General features: G+C 37.3%; 2 protein-coding genes across 3 annotated transcripts; one reads left to right on the forward strand and one right to left on the reverse strand.

The window, feature by feature from the left end:
* Positions 1-1,306: 1,306 nt before the first annotated feature.
* LOC144526632 (ras-related protein Rab-8A-like) lies at positions 1,307-6,660 on the forward strand. Its single transcript, XM_078264228.1, has 8 exons — positions 1,307-1,497; positions 2,072-2,132; positions 2,598-2,658; positions 2,764-2,841; positions 2,949-3,038; positions 3,205-3,270; positions 3,360-3,410; positions 3,658-6,660. The coding sequence occupies exons 1-8, from the start codon at positions 1,374-1,376 to the stop codon at positions 3,745-3,747; spliced, it is 621 nt and encodes a 206-aa protein (XP_078120354.1). The 5' UTR covers positions 1,307-1,373; the 3' UTR covers positions 3,748-6,660.
* A 634-nt stretch (positions 6,661-7,294) lies between these two features.
* cib3 (calcium and integrin binding family member 3) lies at positions 7,295-11,341 on the reverse strand. Of its 2 annotated transcripts, XM_078264842.1 has the most exons (6): positions 11,291-11,341; positions 10,443-10,477; positions 9,959-10,070; positions 9,357-9,504; positions 7,523-7,718; positions 7,295-7,316 (listed from the first exon to the last, which is right to left on the reverse strand). In XM_078264842.1, the coding sequence occupies exons 1-6, from the start codon at positions 11,339-11,341 to the stop codon at positions 7,295-7,297; spliced, it is 564 nt and encodes a 187-aa protein (XP_078120968.1). The 2 variants fall into 2 exon arrangements, with proteins under 2 accessions (XP_078120968.1, XP_078120971.1); XM_078264845.1 differs by lacking the exons at positions 9,959-10,070; positions 10,443-10,477.
* Between the last annotated feature and the right edge of the window lie 1,126 nt (positions 11,342-12,467).

A 12,467-nucleotide genomic window follows, 5' to 3' on the forward strand; every position in this document is an offset into this window, starting at 1 on the left:
AGGTAGGAATTTTGATTTCACAAATGACCAGAATCTTTGATAACCAGCACAGGTTAGATTATGCATTCAAGAAAACACTGACTACTGAATAAACTCATGATTATTGTCTATAAACAACTTTACTGGAACAACACAATGTGTGACTTTCTTCTTCAGATGGGATTTCCAATGAGGATTTCTTGGCACATGCCAGTGATTTCTTGTCTGAGGCTGATTAACATCCTGCTTCAACTCAAACAGAGGAAGAGCTCGCTTTAACTTGACTCATCCAGCAGCAGCTTCCTTTGTGAGCTGTGATTAAACTCAACATTCAAACTGGTTTACTGGATTCAACCTTCAGTGCTCAAGAGGATGTAAAGGAACTCCTACAAACAATAAAACGGAAACAGATAAAGAAAGTTAGAGCCATAATGTATTAGAAAAGTTGTATGATACCTTAAGAAAAAGATGAGTGTTCTTTCTCAGGCAGGTTTTTCCAAAGCCATCAGGCAACTTGAAAGAGGAAAAGTCAAGACATTTCTGTCTGATGGTCTCGGTTGCATGAAGGATTCAACAGTCCAGAAAGAGGACACTAGTAATATGTCATAATGTACATAGTTATGCTGCATACATGTGATGTCGGAAAAATAAGTTCCTGAGTGGGAAAATTCACGTGAATGCCCCTCAAATCGGAACAACTAGGTTTAAAGTCGGCGAAATGTTTGCTATACGACTGTGTATACTAATATGACGACGTCATCTTATGCAGTGACATGTCAAACGAAAGTAAATGTTGGGTTGATTGTAACTTTTTATTAATTCACGTAAGGCATATCACTTTTTGCTCACACGTATTAGTAATACCAAAGAATTTCTAATAAGGGTAGACGGGCTTTGGTAATACGGTATTAGGTTGTAACAGTACACGTCACGTAGAGTGACCTAGCTTAGCATTAACCCTGGGAATTTAACGTTACTGGTGCAGCAACAAGTATGGGACAAAATGACTAGACTAATAGGCTAAAGCTTCAAACTGTAAATAAATACTGGAAACAGCTATCAACGTGTTGTTCGCTCTGAGTAATAAAATACATCACATCTTCTTCGTAGCGTCCATCATGAACACACCAAAGTCGGATGAGAGGTGTAGCCTACTTGGAAAAACGACTTCCCAACTCGGGAAAAAGGACCATCCGATGAGCATGTGAACGCAGCACTTCGCTGTGCAGACCACGGTCCATGCAGTAATTAAACCTTTAACTGTCTATGAATTAAACGCCCACTGGTCTCAGTTAGATATAAACAGCTGGTGAATTCCGAGCCAGTAGGGGGCGACACTTCAGCATATTCAGATCGCTGCTTCGCCGGGCGGGATTTCCGCAATAATATCAAGTATGGCGAAGACATACGACTATTTGTTTAAATTATTGTTAATCGGCGATTCTGGTGTCGGGAAGACCTGTGTGCTCTTCAGGTTTTCAGAAGACGCCTTCAATTCAACGTTTATCTCAACTATAGGTACGGTGTTGGTGATGTAAACTGTGTCTTTCTGTCTGTTTACATACGCCAATGGTCTGTCTCAGAGGCTCGGTCTACTTGCTGCAATGCTGCTCATGCTACGTTTATGACTGGAAGTAGTTTCTCTTTGTCATTTATAGTGTGTTAGTCTTTTGGATGTCATAAATATACGTTAATAAGAGACGACAAGGGGGCTGTTACCCTTGTGTTTTCTATGAGGCTAATGTATGAGCAGAAATGTTTGTGTTGTATTAGCTAGCTAGCTATTTTCATGCCGGGTGGCTCCTTTGCGGTTAGCGTTAGCCATTGCCGTTAGGTGCCGTCTACATTCTGGTCTAGAGACCGGAAACCTGATATGTAGCACGCTGTAGCTGGTCAATTTAAACTGATAAGTCGTTCTTTCATGCACATATTCCTGCCCTATGCTATGACATGAAGCTGAGCCCCCGTTTGTTTCCAGTCCACAAGTGTCCTTTGGTTGTAATCCAACAATGTCGACCAATGTTTGACAGATACACTAAGCTAGCAAGCTAACGTTATGATTGACGTGCATGATCCTTCCTTATCCCTCCAGGCATTGATTTCAAGATCAGGACAATAGAGCTTGACGGCAAGAAGATAAAGTTACAGATATGGTAAGTTTACCATACTTTAATTCCTTTAATATCCCTTATATTGTATTCTATTCCTTTAATGCAGGGCGTGTGACGCAGTGTTTTGTCAATATTTGACTTAAAATGTGAATTATCGGCCCTAAAAGTCGTTCAGTTGTTTTAAAATTGAATGTACACGTTTTTAATTGTAATTGTAACTGAATTTATTGTAGCAGGTACCAAATTACGGGTTTATAGCAAAATAAATTATAATATTATAAAATATATATAAAAACATAGCAAAATAAATTATATTATGTGTGTGTGTGTGTGTTGGATAAAAGGTCCATTTAAGATAAACCTTAATACATAGCTCCCGTGCTTAACTGCAGTAAGATATTGATGGAAACGTTCCCACATAATGTATCCAAATATTGATCTTAAAAGCGTTGGCATTTCATATTTATTGTAAATTTTCTGAGATGTCACGATTCGGATGTGTTTTAGGGATACAGCTGGACAGGAGCGCTTCCGAACAATCACAACAGCCTACTACAGAGGAGCAATGGTGCATATCTTCACCTGTTGTCAGACAAATGTAACATAAATCCATTTTCCTAGGAAGCCACAGCTGATGCGCTCTGTTAATCTGAACACATTTGGTTCTTAACAGGGCATCATGCTTGTCTACGACATCACCAATGAGAAGTCTTTTGAGAATATCAAGAACTGGATAAGGAACATAGAGGAGGTATTTACTGGCTCATATATACCCTCTTTTATGTGCTTGCTACTTCTTAAAATATCCAAATGGCAACATGTAGAGCTTTGTATTTAATTTCTTAAATTAAATTCAAGCATGCATCATCTGATGTTGAGAAGATGGTCCTTGGCAACAAGTGTGACATCAACGACAAGCGGCAGGTGTCCAAAGACAGGGGAGAGAAGGTGAGAAATTTGAAATTAAAATATATATTTATATTTGATAATAAATTATAACATTGGTGCAACATTACATTAGTTTAATTCTTTTTTTTTTCTTTTTTTTTTTTAAACATGTCGACAGAATTGGTAAAAATGTAAGATGATGTAATTTTCTCCCATTTACTTTCAGCTCGCATTAGAGTATGGAATAAAATTCATGGAGACCAGTGCAAAGGCCAACATCAACGTGGAAAATGCAAGTAGCCATTCTTCCTTGAGTTCTAATATGCTTAACAGATCATACGTCGCCATTGTGACAATGTGTGTTTATCTTCTGGTTTACAGGCATTTTTGACACTCGCCAGAGACATCAAATCAAAAATGGACACAAAATTGGTGAGAAGAGCTCTTTGATAATATAATTGTTTGCAATGTGAGAAACTGATAAATGTAATTACTTACTTTTCAGCAGCTCTTAGATACTTTTATGTAAAACATTTTTCCACTATCAATAGCAGTGTGCCTCTGGTTGCTACTAGTACATGAGGATTTCTGTTAAGAAAGTTGATGAACCATATGAGAGCAGCCACTGAGCCAGCCGTTCTACATGACAGCAGTGACTTGTTTATTTGTCATTTTGCAGGAGGGCAACATGCCGCAGGGGAGCAGTCACGGAGTCAAGATCTCAGAGCCTCAGAAAAAGACAAGCTTCTTCCGCTGTAACCTACTCTGAGGACCGAGGCCTTCGGTACTGGCTGCCAGCTGGCTGGACATAAATGGACTGTGCTTGCTCTTAGCACTTCCTTCCCCTTTCTTCTTTCTACCCATCCATGGCCTGTCCTCCCAGTCCACACAAACCATTATATTCCCAGTAAGCAGAGGACTTTTCCTCATCTTCTGAAAGCTTCCAATGGCGCATCGCTTCCATTATAAGGAGATCTGTTGTCTTCATGGGTCAGAGTGCTTGATTGGTAGAGGACTTCACCAGGAGCATTGTCCAGATGTTTCTTATCCCACAAAAGACAGGCTCTTACTTCTGATGTTAGTCTCGTTGTACTACGCACTCATATTTCACGCAGCCGGTAGCCCAACCAAGGATGACAAAATCTGATATTTAGATCCATTTCATTAGTGCTCTTTCCCTTTTTAAGTGATGCAGGTCAACCAGAGTCTGATCGGCTTGAACTCTAGTGAACAGAGTTGCCCATGCTTTCATTTTCATTTCAGCCGTTGAGAATCCTATCAGGCAGTCAAGGGTCAGAGAGGAGTTAGATTGAAAGGTTTTCTATTTGAGTTCTGCTCTTTGGTTTGCATGTAGTCCTTGGCAACCATTTGATGCAACTTATAATGCGTGTTTCATCCTGCCTTGATCATTACACACTGCCACCAACTCTTTTTAACCCTTTTTGGCAATAATTTTCAGGTGCAGTTTGGCAACACAAAACCTAAAACTACAATCCAGATCTGTCTCTTTAGATAAAGTTATACTGTCAATTAATGAGCAGAACATTGTTGTTACCTATGTAAGTACACCATTAAGGAAAAATATCAGGATGCGCACGCTGTATAATATAAACAATTCTCCAAAATTAAGTACAGTGTTATTAGATAGGGCTGCATTTAACTTTTTTATTTTTATTTTTTTTTATTTTTATCATTTGTTCTGCCACTTAATTTCTTGATTAATCTATAACTTGTTTCATCTATAAAACATCAAATATTGAAAAATGCCTGTTAAAGTTTCCTAAAGCCCAAATTTACGACTTAAGATGTCTCGTTTTGTCCAAGTAACCCAAGTCCAAAACCCGAACCCGCAACGAAAGCGGAAATCCTCACATGCGAGAAGCTGGAGCTTGCGAAAGTTTGTTTGGTGTTTTTGCTTGAAAGTTGACTTAAATTAATCATCAATATAGTCTGCAATTTATTTTCTCTGTTGACTTATTGTTTCAGCTCCAAAGATTACTTTGAAGTGTTACCGTTTAACTAGTTTTTGAAGGTTTTGTAGCAGCTCTGATTCACAGTCAAGCTAAATGACGTCTCCGGTTATTTGATCAGCAGTTAAAATTACTCTTGAAGTTTCGCACTGTAAGCCCCTTCTCCTGCTATCCATGCAGCTCTCCTTGCACTTTACCAGTAACTCATGTTTTGTGTGTAGTCTGTGCCAAGTGATAGTTTTGCAATACAATTACTTAGTTAAAAAATGTTTTGAGTCTTAGTTACATAATGGGTATAATTCCTAAAAATGTTTTACTACACCGACTTATAATTAATGACTTAATCTCCTTTGCTATTTCACTGCTAGTGATCTGCTGTCCTGGTATTAGTTCACTGAAAACATTGCCCTGATGTGAGGGTGCAAAATTAACTTGTTTTGTCCACTGGCCAAATGGCTAGTGAATACTAAAATTTTACCAGCCACTCAATAGATAACCATTTGTTAGCCACTTGCATCTTTTACCAGTATTTGCCTAGTGGATGGTGCTAATTTTGTACCCTGCCTAATGTACTTATATTTATAAAAAGGAAAAAATATTTGCCAGACTCTGTTTTCTATGTTACTGCCCTGCCAAATTATAGTTTTAAAAGTGATGTGTTTTGGCTTTTCAATGAAAGCTGGCTTGTCCAAAGCTGAAAGGTGCTCCCACTAGTATTGTTGTACAATTAGTTTGTATTTGATTGTGGCCCTTTTAGTTTGACAGCTAGGTGGCACCAGAGGCACAGTATGCATCAAAGGTGACCACCTGAATTCAAATTTGAATCTGTATTTTATTAGGATTGCGAGCCACAGTGAACTAGATCTGTGCAATACAAACATGTAACCACTATTTAACATTGATGTTGAGTCTCAATCTATTTCCACTGTTCCTCATGTTTCCTTCCTACATTTGTTACTAGTCTGAAAATCAAAACTCCTATATGCACAATATCGAGGGAGGATCTGCTTTTCATGCCTGCATCCTTTTTTTTTTTTTTTTTTAATATCAAATAATTTGGGACCTCATGACTACCATGGCCATTTGTCTTAACCGCTAATACTCAGTTCTGTCATAGGTGAGCTATGCATTGTGAATCTTGGACCTGTGCATATTTGTGTAATGTAATTTTCAGACATACTTGTAGACCTGTACAGTTGAATGTATGGGCTTTTTTGTTTTGTGTCATCCACTGAGCCAAAAACAGGACTCTGTTTGTAGAAATGGCATTGCTACAACAATAGGAGTGGAATTTAGCATGATGGAAGATTAAGTAGGTAGAGTCTGGATGTTGAAATGTGGATAGTGCTGTTTTCTCATTTGTGTAATAATGTAGCTTTTAAGTCATAAACAAACAGGAAGCAGACTTTTGTGGGACTCAAACTGCATAATTTGCAGCTGTCTTTGATTTTGTTTTTAAATCATATCCTTTTAATATAGTGTACATCCCTTTTTACAGCCATATTTTCATTCCATTCATTGTGAAGTACACAGGGAGAATAATACAATACATTTAGAAAAAAGTGAAGTGGAAAAAAAACATTGTAAATATCACATTGAAAAAAAGAGGTCTACTTAAATTGTACTGTACTTTCTAAACCCATATGAAAATGTATCTACAATTTGTAGATATGTGTACTTTTGATTTAATAAAATAAGATTATAAAACTTTATTTCGATTGGCTGTCTTTCTTTTTGGCTGGCTGTCACAGGAAACTACACTGTCAGTTGACCCCGGTGCTCCCACAATGGAGCTTGTCTGCTTTCATGACAAACGGCCCTCCTTTTATTGGCCTGCTATGACCCACTGGAATATTCTGGCATTTGTTTCTTTTATAGTCTGTGTAACTGAACCCCTTTATATACAAAACACAAATTAACTGTTGATCATAACTAATGAGCCTTGTCATGATGGATTGGTTGATGCCACCACGTGATGATAGACCTGCAGTCATGACTGGTGTTGTTGCAGCTGCCATCGCAGAAGTAAAAACTGAAGTGGGCTCAGTATGTTCGTACAATGGATGTATAGGAAGGTTCGTACAAATCCAATCTGTTTGTAGTAATAGTCACAGTGAAGACAAGACAATTCATATTTACTCATAGCATTTACTCTGGTTGCTAAATGTCAAAGTCTGATGAAGATCATGTTTCTTTTTACAAAATTATTCACATTAAAGTTATTCCCAAAATGATAGTTGCTTTCTGGTTAAGATGTCAGGCTTCCCCAACTTTCCAGACATTCTGCAGTATTGTACGTTCATTTTAGGTGATACTCAAATTAAGAAATGCACATGATTCATTTCTTTATATCCTTATGTGGAAGGTGCTGTGAACAGAAATTAGAATAGCTCTCGTTTGATTTCCTCATTACAAGTCAGGGTTAAAAACAAATGTAAGGATAGGCAAAGTAGGTAAGCACATTAGATTACAATCATTGATACATAATAAAATATAAAATGTGTTCTTATGTATTGTATGTAGGTGGATTCACCCTTCATTATGTCTTATGGTAAATGGTTACCATTGGCCTACCTGAGGAAGTCTGGAGCTCGAACAATCATGTGCTGGAAGTCCTCCAGTGACAGACGTCCATCGTTGTCCAGGTCTGCCTCATCTATCACCTTCTCACACACCATCCTTACCTCGTCTTCTGTCAGCTCGTTACGGGTCAGTTTGTTCAGTGTCTTCTCAAGGTCTGACTTGCAGATAAAGTCGTCATTGTTGAAATCTTGCAGAAAATGGAAAAGAAGGACATAGAGGTGAAGTGATGACTAAACGCTTAGTCGAGCAACTATTTTAATCATCAGTTAATCATTCAAGTAGCATTTTCAAGCAAAAGTACGGATGTATTGCTTCCTGCTTCTCAAATGTGGTTGTTTGATGGTTTCTACGATATTAAACTAAATATCTTTGGGTTTTGGACTAAAGTGGCTGCACAAAACAAGCGATTTGAATAATCGATAATGAAGGTAATTGTTAGTGCACCCATAAATATATACTTCATATATTCTGAACTAATTCACAATTAGGGTAACACATTTATATTTATTTTTGCAGCTGATATTTTGTGACATTATTCAGTGTATTGAAGCTGTACTTCTTGTCATATAAAAAATGCATAAACCTTTGGTTTCCCCCATATTTATTGCATATTGTCAAGGTGGAAACTGTAATGTTAGTATCATGTTAATAAACAAATATCTTGATGCATATACTTAAGGTACATATGTGTTAAGCCTTACATATTCACCCTACATACTCAGTCCTTCATTAGAGAGGTAACTTCAGGTTATCTGAGATCATGGGACAGTATCAGTCTTGCTCATCATAACACAACGATGCTTTTACAGTATGCCACCTTCCTTGTTTTTCCCCCTCTGTTGGTCTGAATCATTAATGAAATGTTTCCTTGACCCATGACCATGGCGATGTGTATGTAACTTCTTCATCTGTCAGCGTTTATTAATTAGTGCTGAGCACAAAAGGTGCTTTGACAAGCCTGTTGCCTCTATAATGGGCTGGTAAATCATTTATAACATTCCGTGCACCATCCGTCATGCTTACAACTAATTTTCATGTGCTTGTACAACATTCAAATTTCAAATATTTCCATGTTTCTGTTATTCAATTTATACTTCATAGTTAACATGTATTAAAGGGATTGAATGATTTTGTTGCACAAAGGCCTATGTATCAGGGTGCTTCTTTACACTGGTTACATGTTACCCTAATCTTCTGTTTGGGGTCCAGGAGAGGTCCTCTTTAACAGTGATAAAAACATACTTAACATTGTTTTATCACCATTATACTTTATGACTTTTCCTAATTTTATTAGTTTTCCTCACAGGATTTTGAACTGATTAATTTACAGAACATAATGCATTATGTCAGTTTGACCCTATCCGGTGAAAATTCAATAGAAATGAATACGCACTATATCTGTGATTGGTGTTGGCAGTACTTTTTACACAGCACTACCCTGCCCTAATTCTAAATAAATCTATTTGGATTTCTGCCATTGGAGTTTAACAGTATAACCGTAAAGCCAGGATAACATACTGTTTCTTTGTCTGTGAATGACTTTATTACAAACCAAAGGAATATATATATATATATATATATATATATATATATATATATATATATATGTTCATAGCACATATATAATATAAAACATGAAATATGTCCTTATTTGGTGCAATAATAACATTTTATGCTCATTTCTGTCATCAAATGTTTAAGCTCAGTTTGTGTTACCACCTCACCTTTCTACATATTGTGAATAATATTATTAATATTATTACATACACAGTAGGAACTCCTGGATATGATTTTTTAAATTGCACCACTTCTTCCGATATTTTACCATAAATTTTGAAAGCATAGTAGGCCTTGAGGTCACGCGGAGCCATCTCACTCAGGACTGAAAACATGTCCAAGAAGTCGTCCAGTGTCATATTTCCCTCTCCGTCCTCAGAGAAAACCTCAGCGATCCTCTGACGAAATGGGTTGTCCTGGACAGAGGGGATACCAGTACTTCTAGAGCAGTCTGATCAAACAATTCAGTGCAATTAAGCATACAGAACTATGAACTGGTGCATGTTGGCCTTCCTGTGCTCAAAGATGGTTTTTGTTCGATTTATATATCTCTTCATGAGAATTCAAGTAAGCTCTAAACACTTAAATAATGAATGACTATGAGGGGAAAGTATAATCTAACTATCCCTTTCTCAAGACATGCCAGTGAACAGTGTGTTAAACCACCTGTTTACCTTGCTGTCATTGTGTAAAGAGGCATACAATTGACCCATTTCCAACAAGTGTGCCCAGCATTCTTCAAGTTTAAAGGAGTCGGGACGGGTAGCATAACGTTTCAAAGAATTCTGTCGATTAGTTGGCCATTAATTATAGATTGGAAACACAGGGAGAAAGCGGGTCTGCATGGTGTGTGTGCGACCGTGGGTCTACCTTTAGCTCTGGCATGCTGCCAATCAGCTCATACGGTAACTTCACATCTGGGTGGCTGGTGTAGTCAAGGGGAACGAGTTGCGGTGCCAAATCCCGATAGCGGTCAAACAGTCTATGGAAGGTTTAAAAAAATACTTTCAGTATTAAATTACAAGATATCTTCTATAGTTGTGTATTTAGAGTGGCAATTAAGAACGTTTAAGCTAGAAAACTACTACTATTGATATGCAAACTCTATTTCTCTCTCTTTCTATTGTGGTCAACACTGAAAACACTGAAAGAGTTTCAGTACAGTAAAGTTCTGAATGCAAGATTTTAAATACCATGTGTTCTTAATGGCAGCCTTCCCCACATAGTAGGACAGGCCTCCTGATACTGTAGTTTAGAGTTACAGTGTAGTATTGTGCAGAACAGAACCAAATTCAGCTGTGTCATGCATGTCACACCAGCAATGGACTTGATGTCAGTGAAATAATTTGCTCACCTGAGAATTTCTTTTCTTGTAAAATATGTACAGTCCTGTAATTACAATCATATTATGGCAGGAACGTGAAGTTATTGCAAAGAGCAGTAGGATGCAGCTGTTCAAGTGTATTCAATCACTTGTTTTATACAAGTTGGAAGAAGTATTCCGATATTTACTGAAGTAGTAGTATCAATACAACACTATAAAAAAGTAAAAGTCATACATTTAAATTTTTGGCAACAAAATAAACTCAATCAAAAGTACTCATTATGCAGAATGGCCCATGTCAGTGTTATGTTAGCTTATTGGTTCATAGTTATTGATGCTTTAACATGTAGGCATTAGATAATATTCTACTACTTCTTATTCTAAGATAATTGTTTGATTTGTGAAATCTTAATCTAAAAAGTAGTAGTAGTACTAAAGCTATGAAATTAATGTAGTGAGGTAAAAAAAGAAAGAGGTAGAGGTATAAAGTAGTATCAAATGGAAATACTTTGATAAAGTGCCTCAAAATAATGCAGTAAAAAAAGAAGTAGAGTAAATGTCCTTAGTTAACTTCCACCACTGGTTTGATATACAATCAGAAAGCATATTGAAATAACACTTTAACTCTTGATTTAAAATATGCTACGAACTCTATGCATCCTGTCACTAACGTTAGACCACGAATTGCCTCTGAAGTATTGACTGTAAAATTTCCAAAGACAGACTTTTCTGAACAGCAAGTTTGGAGGTTGTGACTTGCAGTCTGACAAGTGTGTTACTTTTGTTAGGTGCCGGTAGCTTGTATTGATAAGAGAAGCACCATTTAAAGTGAGTGAGGCTAATCATCTCATTCAGAAAGAAACAGGATTGACACCAACCTGATAGGCATCTAGCTGCTGTGCTGTAAAGATGGTCTGTTTATTCCCCATGTCTGAGCATGCAAACACTAAGCTTCAGGTCCATCGCTGCTCCAGTATCAAGTGCTTTTTTAGGGTGTGTGGATATGTCAGATATGAAATACTGGGACAAAAGGAAGCCAGAGCCAAAGAGGAGATCAGGTGTCAGGCTGCCACTGGTCCCTTTAGTCCCCATTATAATGGCAGCATTTCATCGTTTTCTCCATTGTGAATAGCAGCCCCTTTGACAATGAGTAAGGGCTGTCGTCCAGCATCATGCCAAGTGGTATCAACCCCCTTTAGTGCCACTCTATGGCCAACGCCTCGGTCACAGCTCAGGTTACACTCTTTGGAGACAGGGTTTTGTAGTGGGCAAATAGACTTTTTGATGGGAGACAAGCTTTGTTTCAGCTGAGACTCCATTATTTGATATTTATCCAATTATTGAATACATTTTCCCTTTCAGTTTTAGGTCATGTATTACATATCTGACCTAAAACTAAACTTGAAAAGTATTCATGATAAAGCACCACAATTATGACTTGAGGCACCTAAATCAAACTTTTCCTTTTATTTTGCCTTTATAATTTAGAAAAACAGATGTACACCAGTACAACATGACTAATGAATGTATTCCACCTTCACCTCACTCTGTTGTGTTTAGCATGAGCAATAAGGAGAACATTAGGTAGAACAACAGGTGGTTTAAGTGACACAAAGAAAGGTTTTATGTAAAATTGCATGCATGTTAAATCCCCCAGTAGTTTTGTCAGGACACTCTATATTAGTGGAGGTACAAGTCTTAAACATTCCTCTTGTCTGCTGTCTAATGTTAGTTATAAAATGTTTTTGTATCCAATTGAGGGCTGTCAGGAGATGTTGCCCACCTCTAAACTAAAAGTGGGATTGTTTAGATTGTGAATTGTGCACACAGGAGGCGTTTTAGTCAGCACCATCAGACTTATAGAAAACACTGTCACTACTGAATTGACTACCGCTAAGTTTAGCTAAACCTTAAATGAACCTCAAATGAATTAATTATTTTTTTGTTGGTTAATACATCCATCCATTTTCTGCTTCTTATCCAGGTCTAGGTCATTTGTGTAAGAGTCATTTTGGGACAGTTCATTTAACTAATTCTATCATTAGGAATTATTGT

The sequence above is a fragment of the Sander vitreus genome, chromosome 12, assembly GCF_031162955.1.
Source record: "Sander vitreus isolate 19-12246 chromosome 12, sanVit1, whole genome shotgun sequence".
Classification (NCBI taxonomy): Eukaryota; Metazoa; Chordata; class Actinopteri; order Perciformes; family Percidae; genus Sander; species Sander vitreus.

What these genes read in the sequence shown, in the direction of transcription:
- LOC144526632 (XM_078264228.1), top strand. Translation starts at nt 1,374, where the DNA reads ATGGCGAAGACATACGACTATTTGTTTAAATTATTGTTAATCGGCGAT. An exon ending in CCTACTACAGAGGAGCAATG is followed by an intron (nt 2,659 to 2,763) that starts GTGCATATCTTC and finishes GGTTCTTAACAG; the next exon opens with GGCATCATGCTTGTCTACGA. An exon ending in CCAAAGACAGGGGAGAGAAG is followed by an intron (nt 3,039 to 3,204) that starts GTGAGAAATTTG and finishes ATTTACTTTCAG; the next exon opens with CTCGCATTAGAGTATGGAAT.
- cib3 (XM_078264842.1), bottom strand. Translation starts at nt 11,341, where the DNA reads ATGGGGAATAAACAGACCATCTTTACAGCACAGCAGCTAGATGCCTAT. An exon ending in ACAAGAAAAGAAATTCTCAG is followed by an intron (nt 10,071 to 10,442) that starts GTGAGCAAATTA and finishes AACCTTCCATAG; the next exon opens with ACTGTTTGACCGCTATCGGG. An exon ending in GCAGCATGCCAGAGCTAAAG is followed by an intron (nt 9,505 to 9,958) that starts GTAGACCCACGG and finishes CCCTCTGTCCAG; the next exon opens with GACAACCCATTTCGTCAGAG.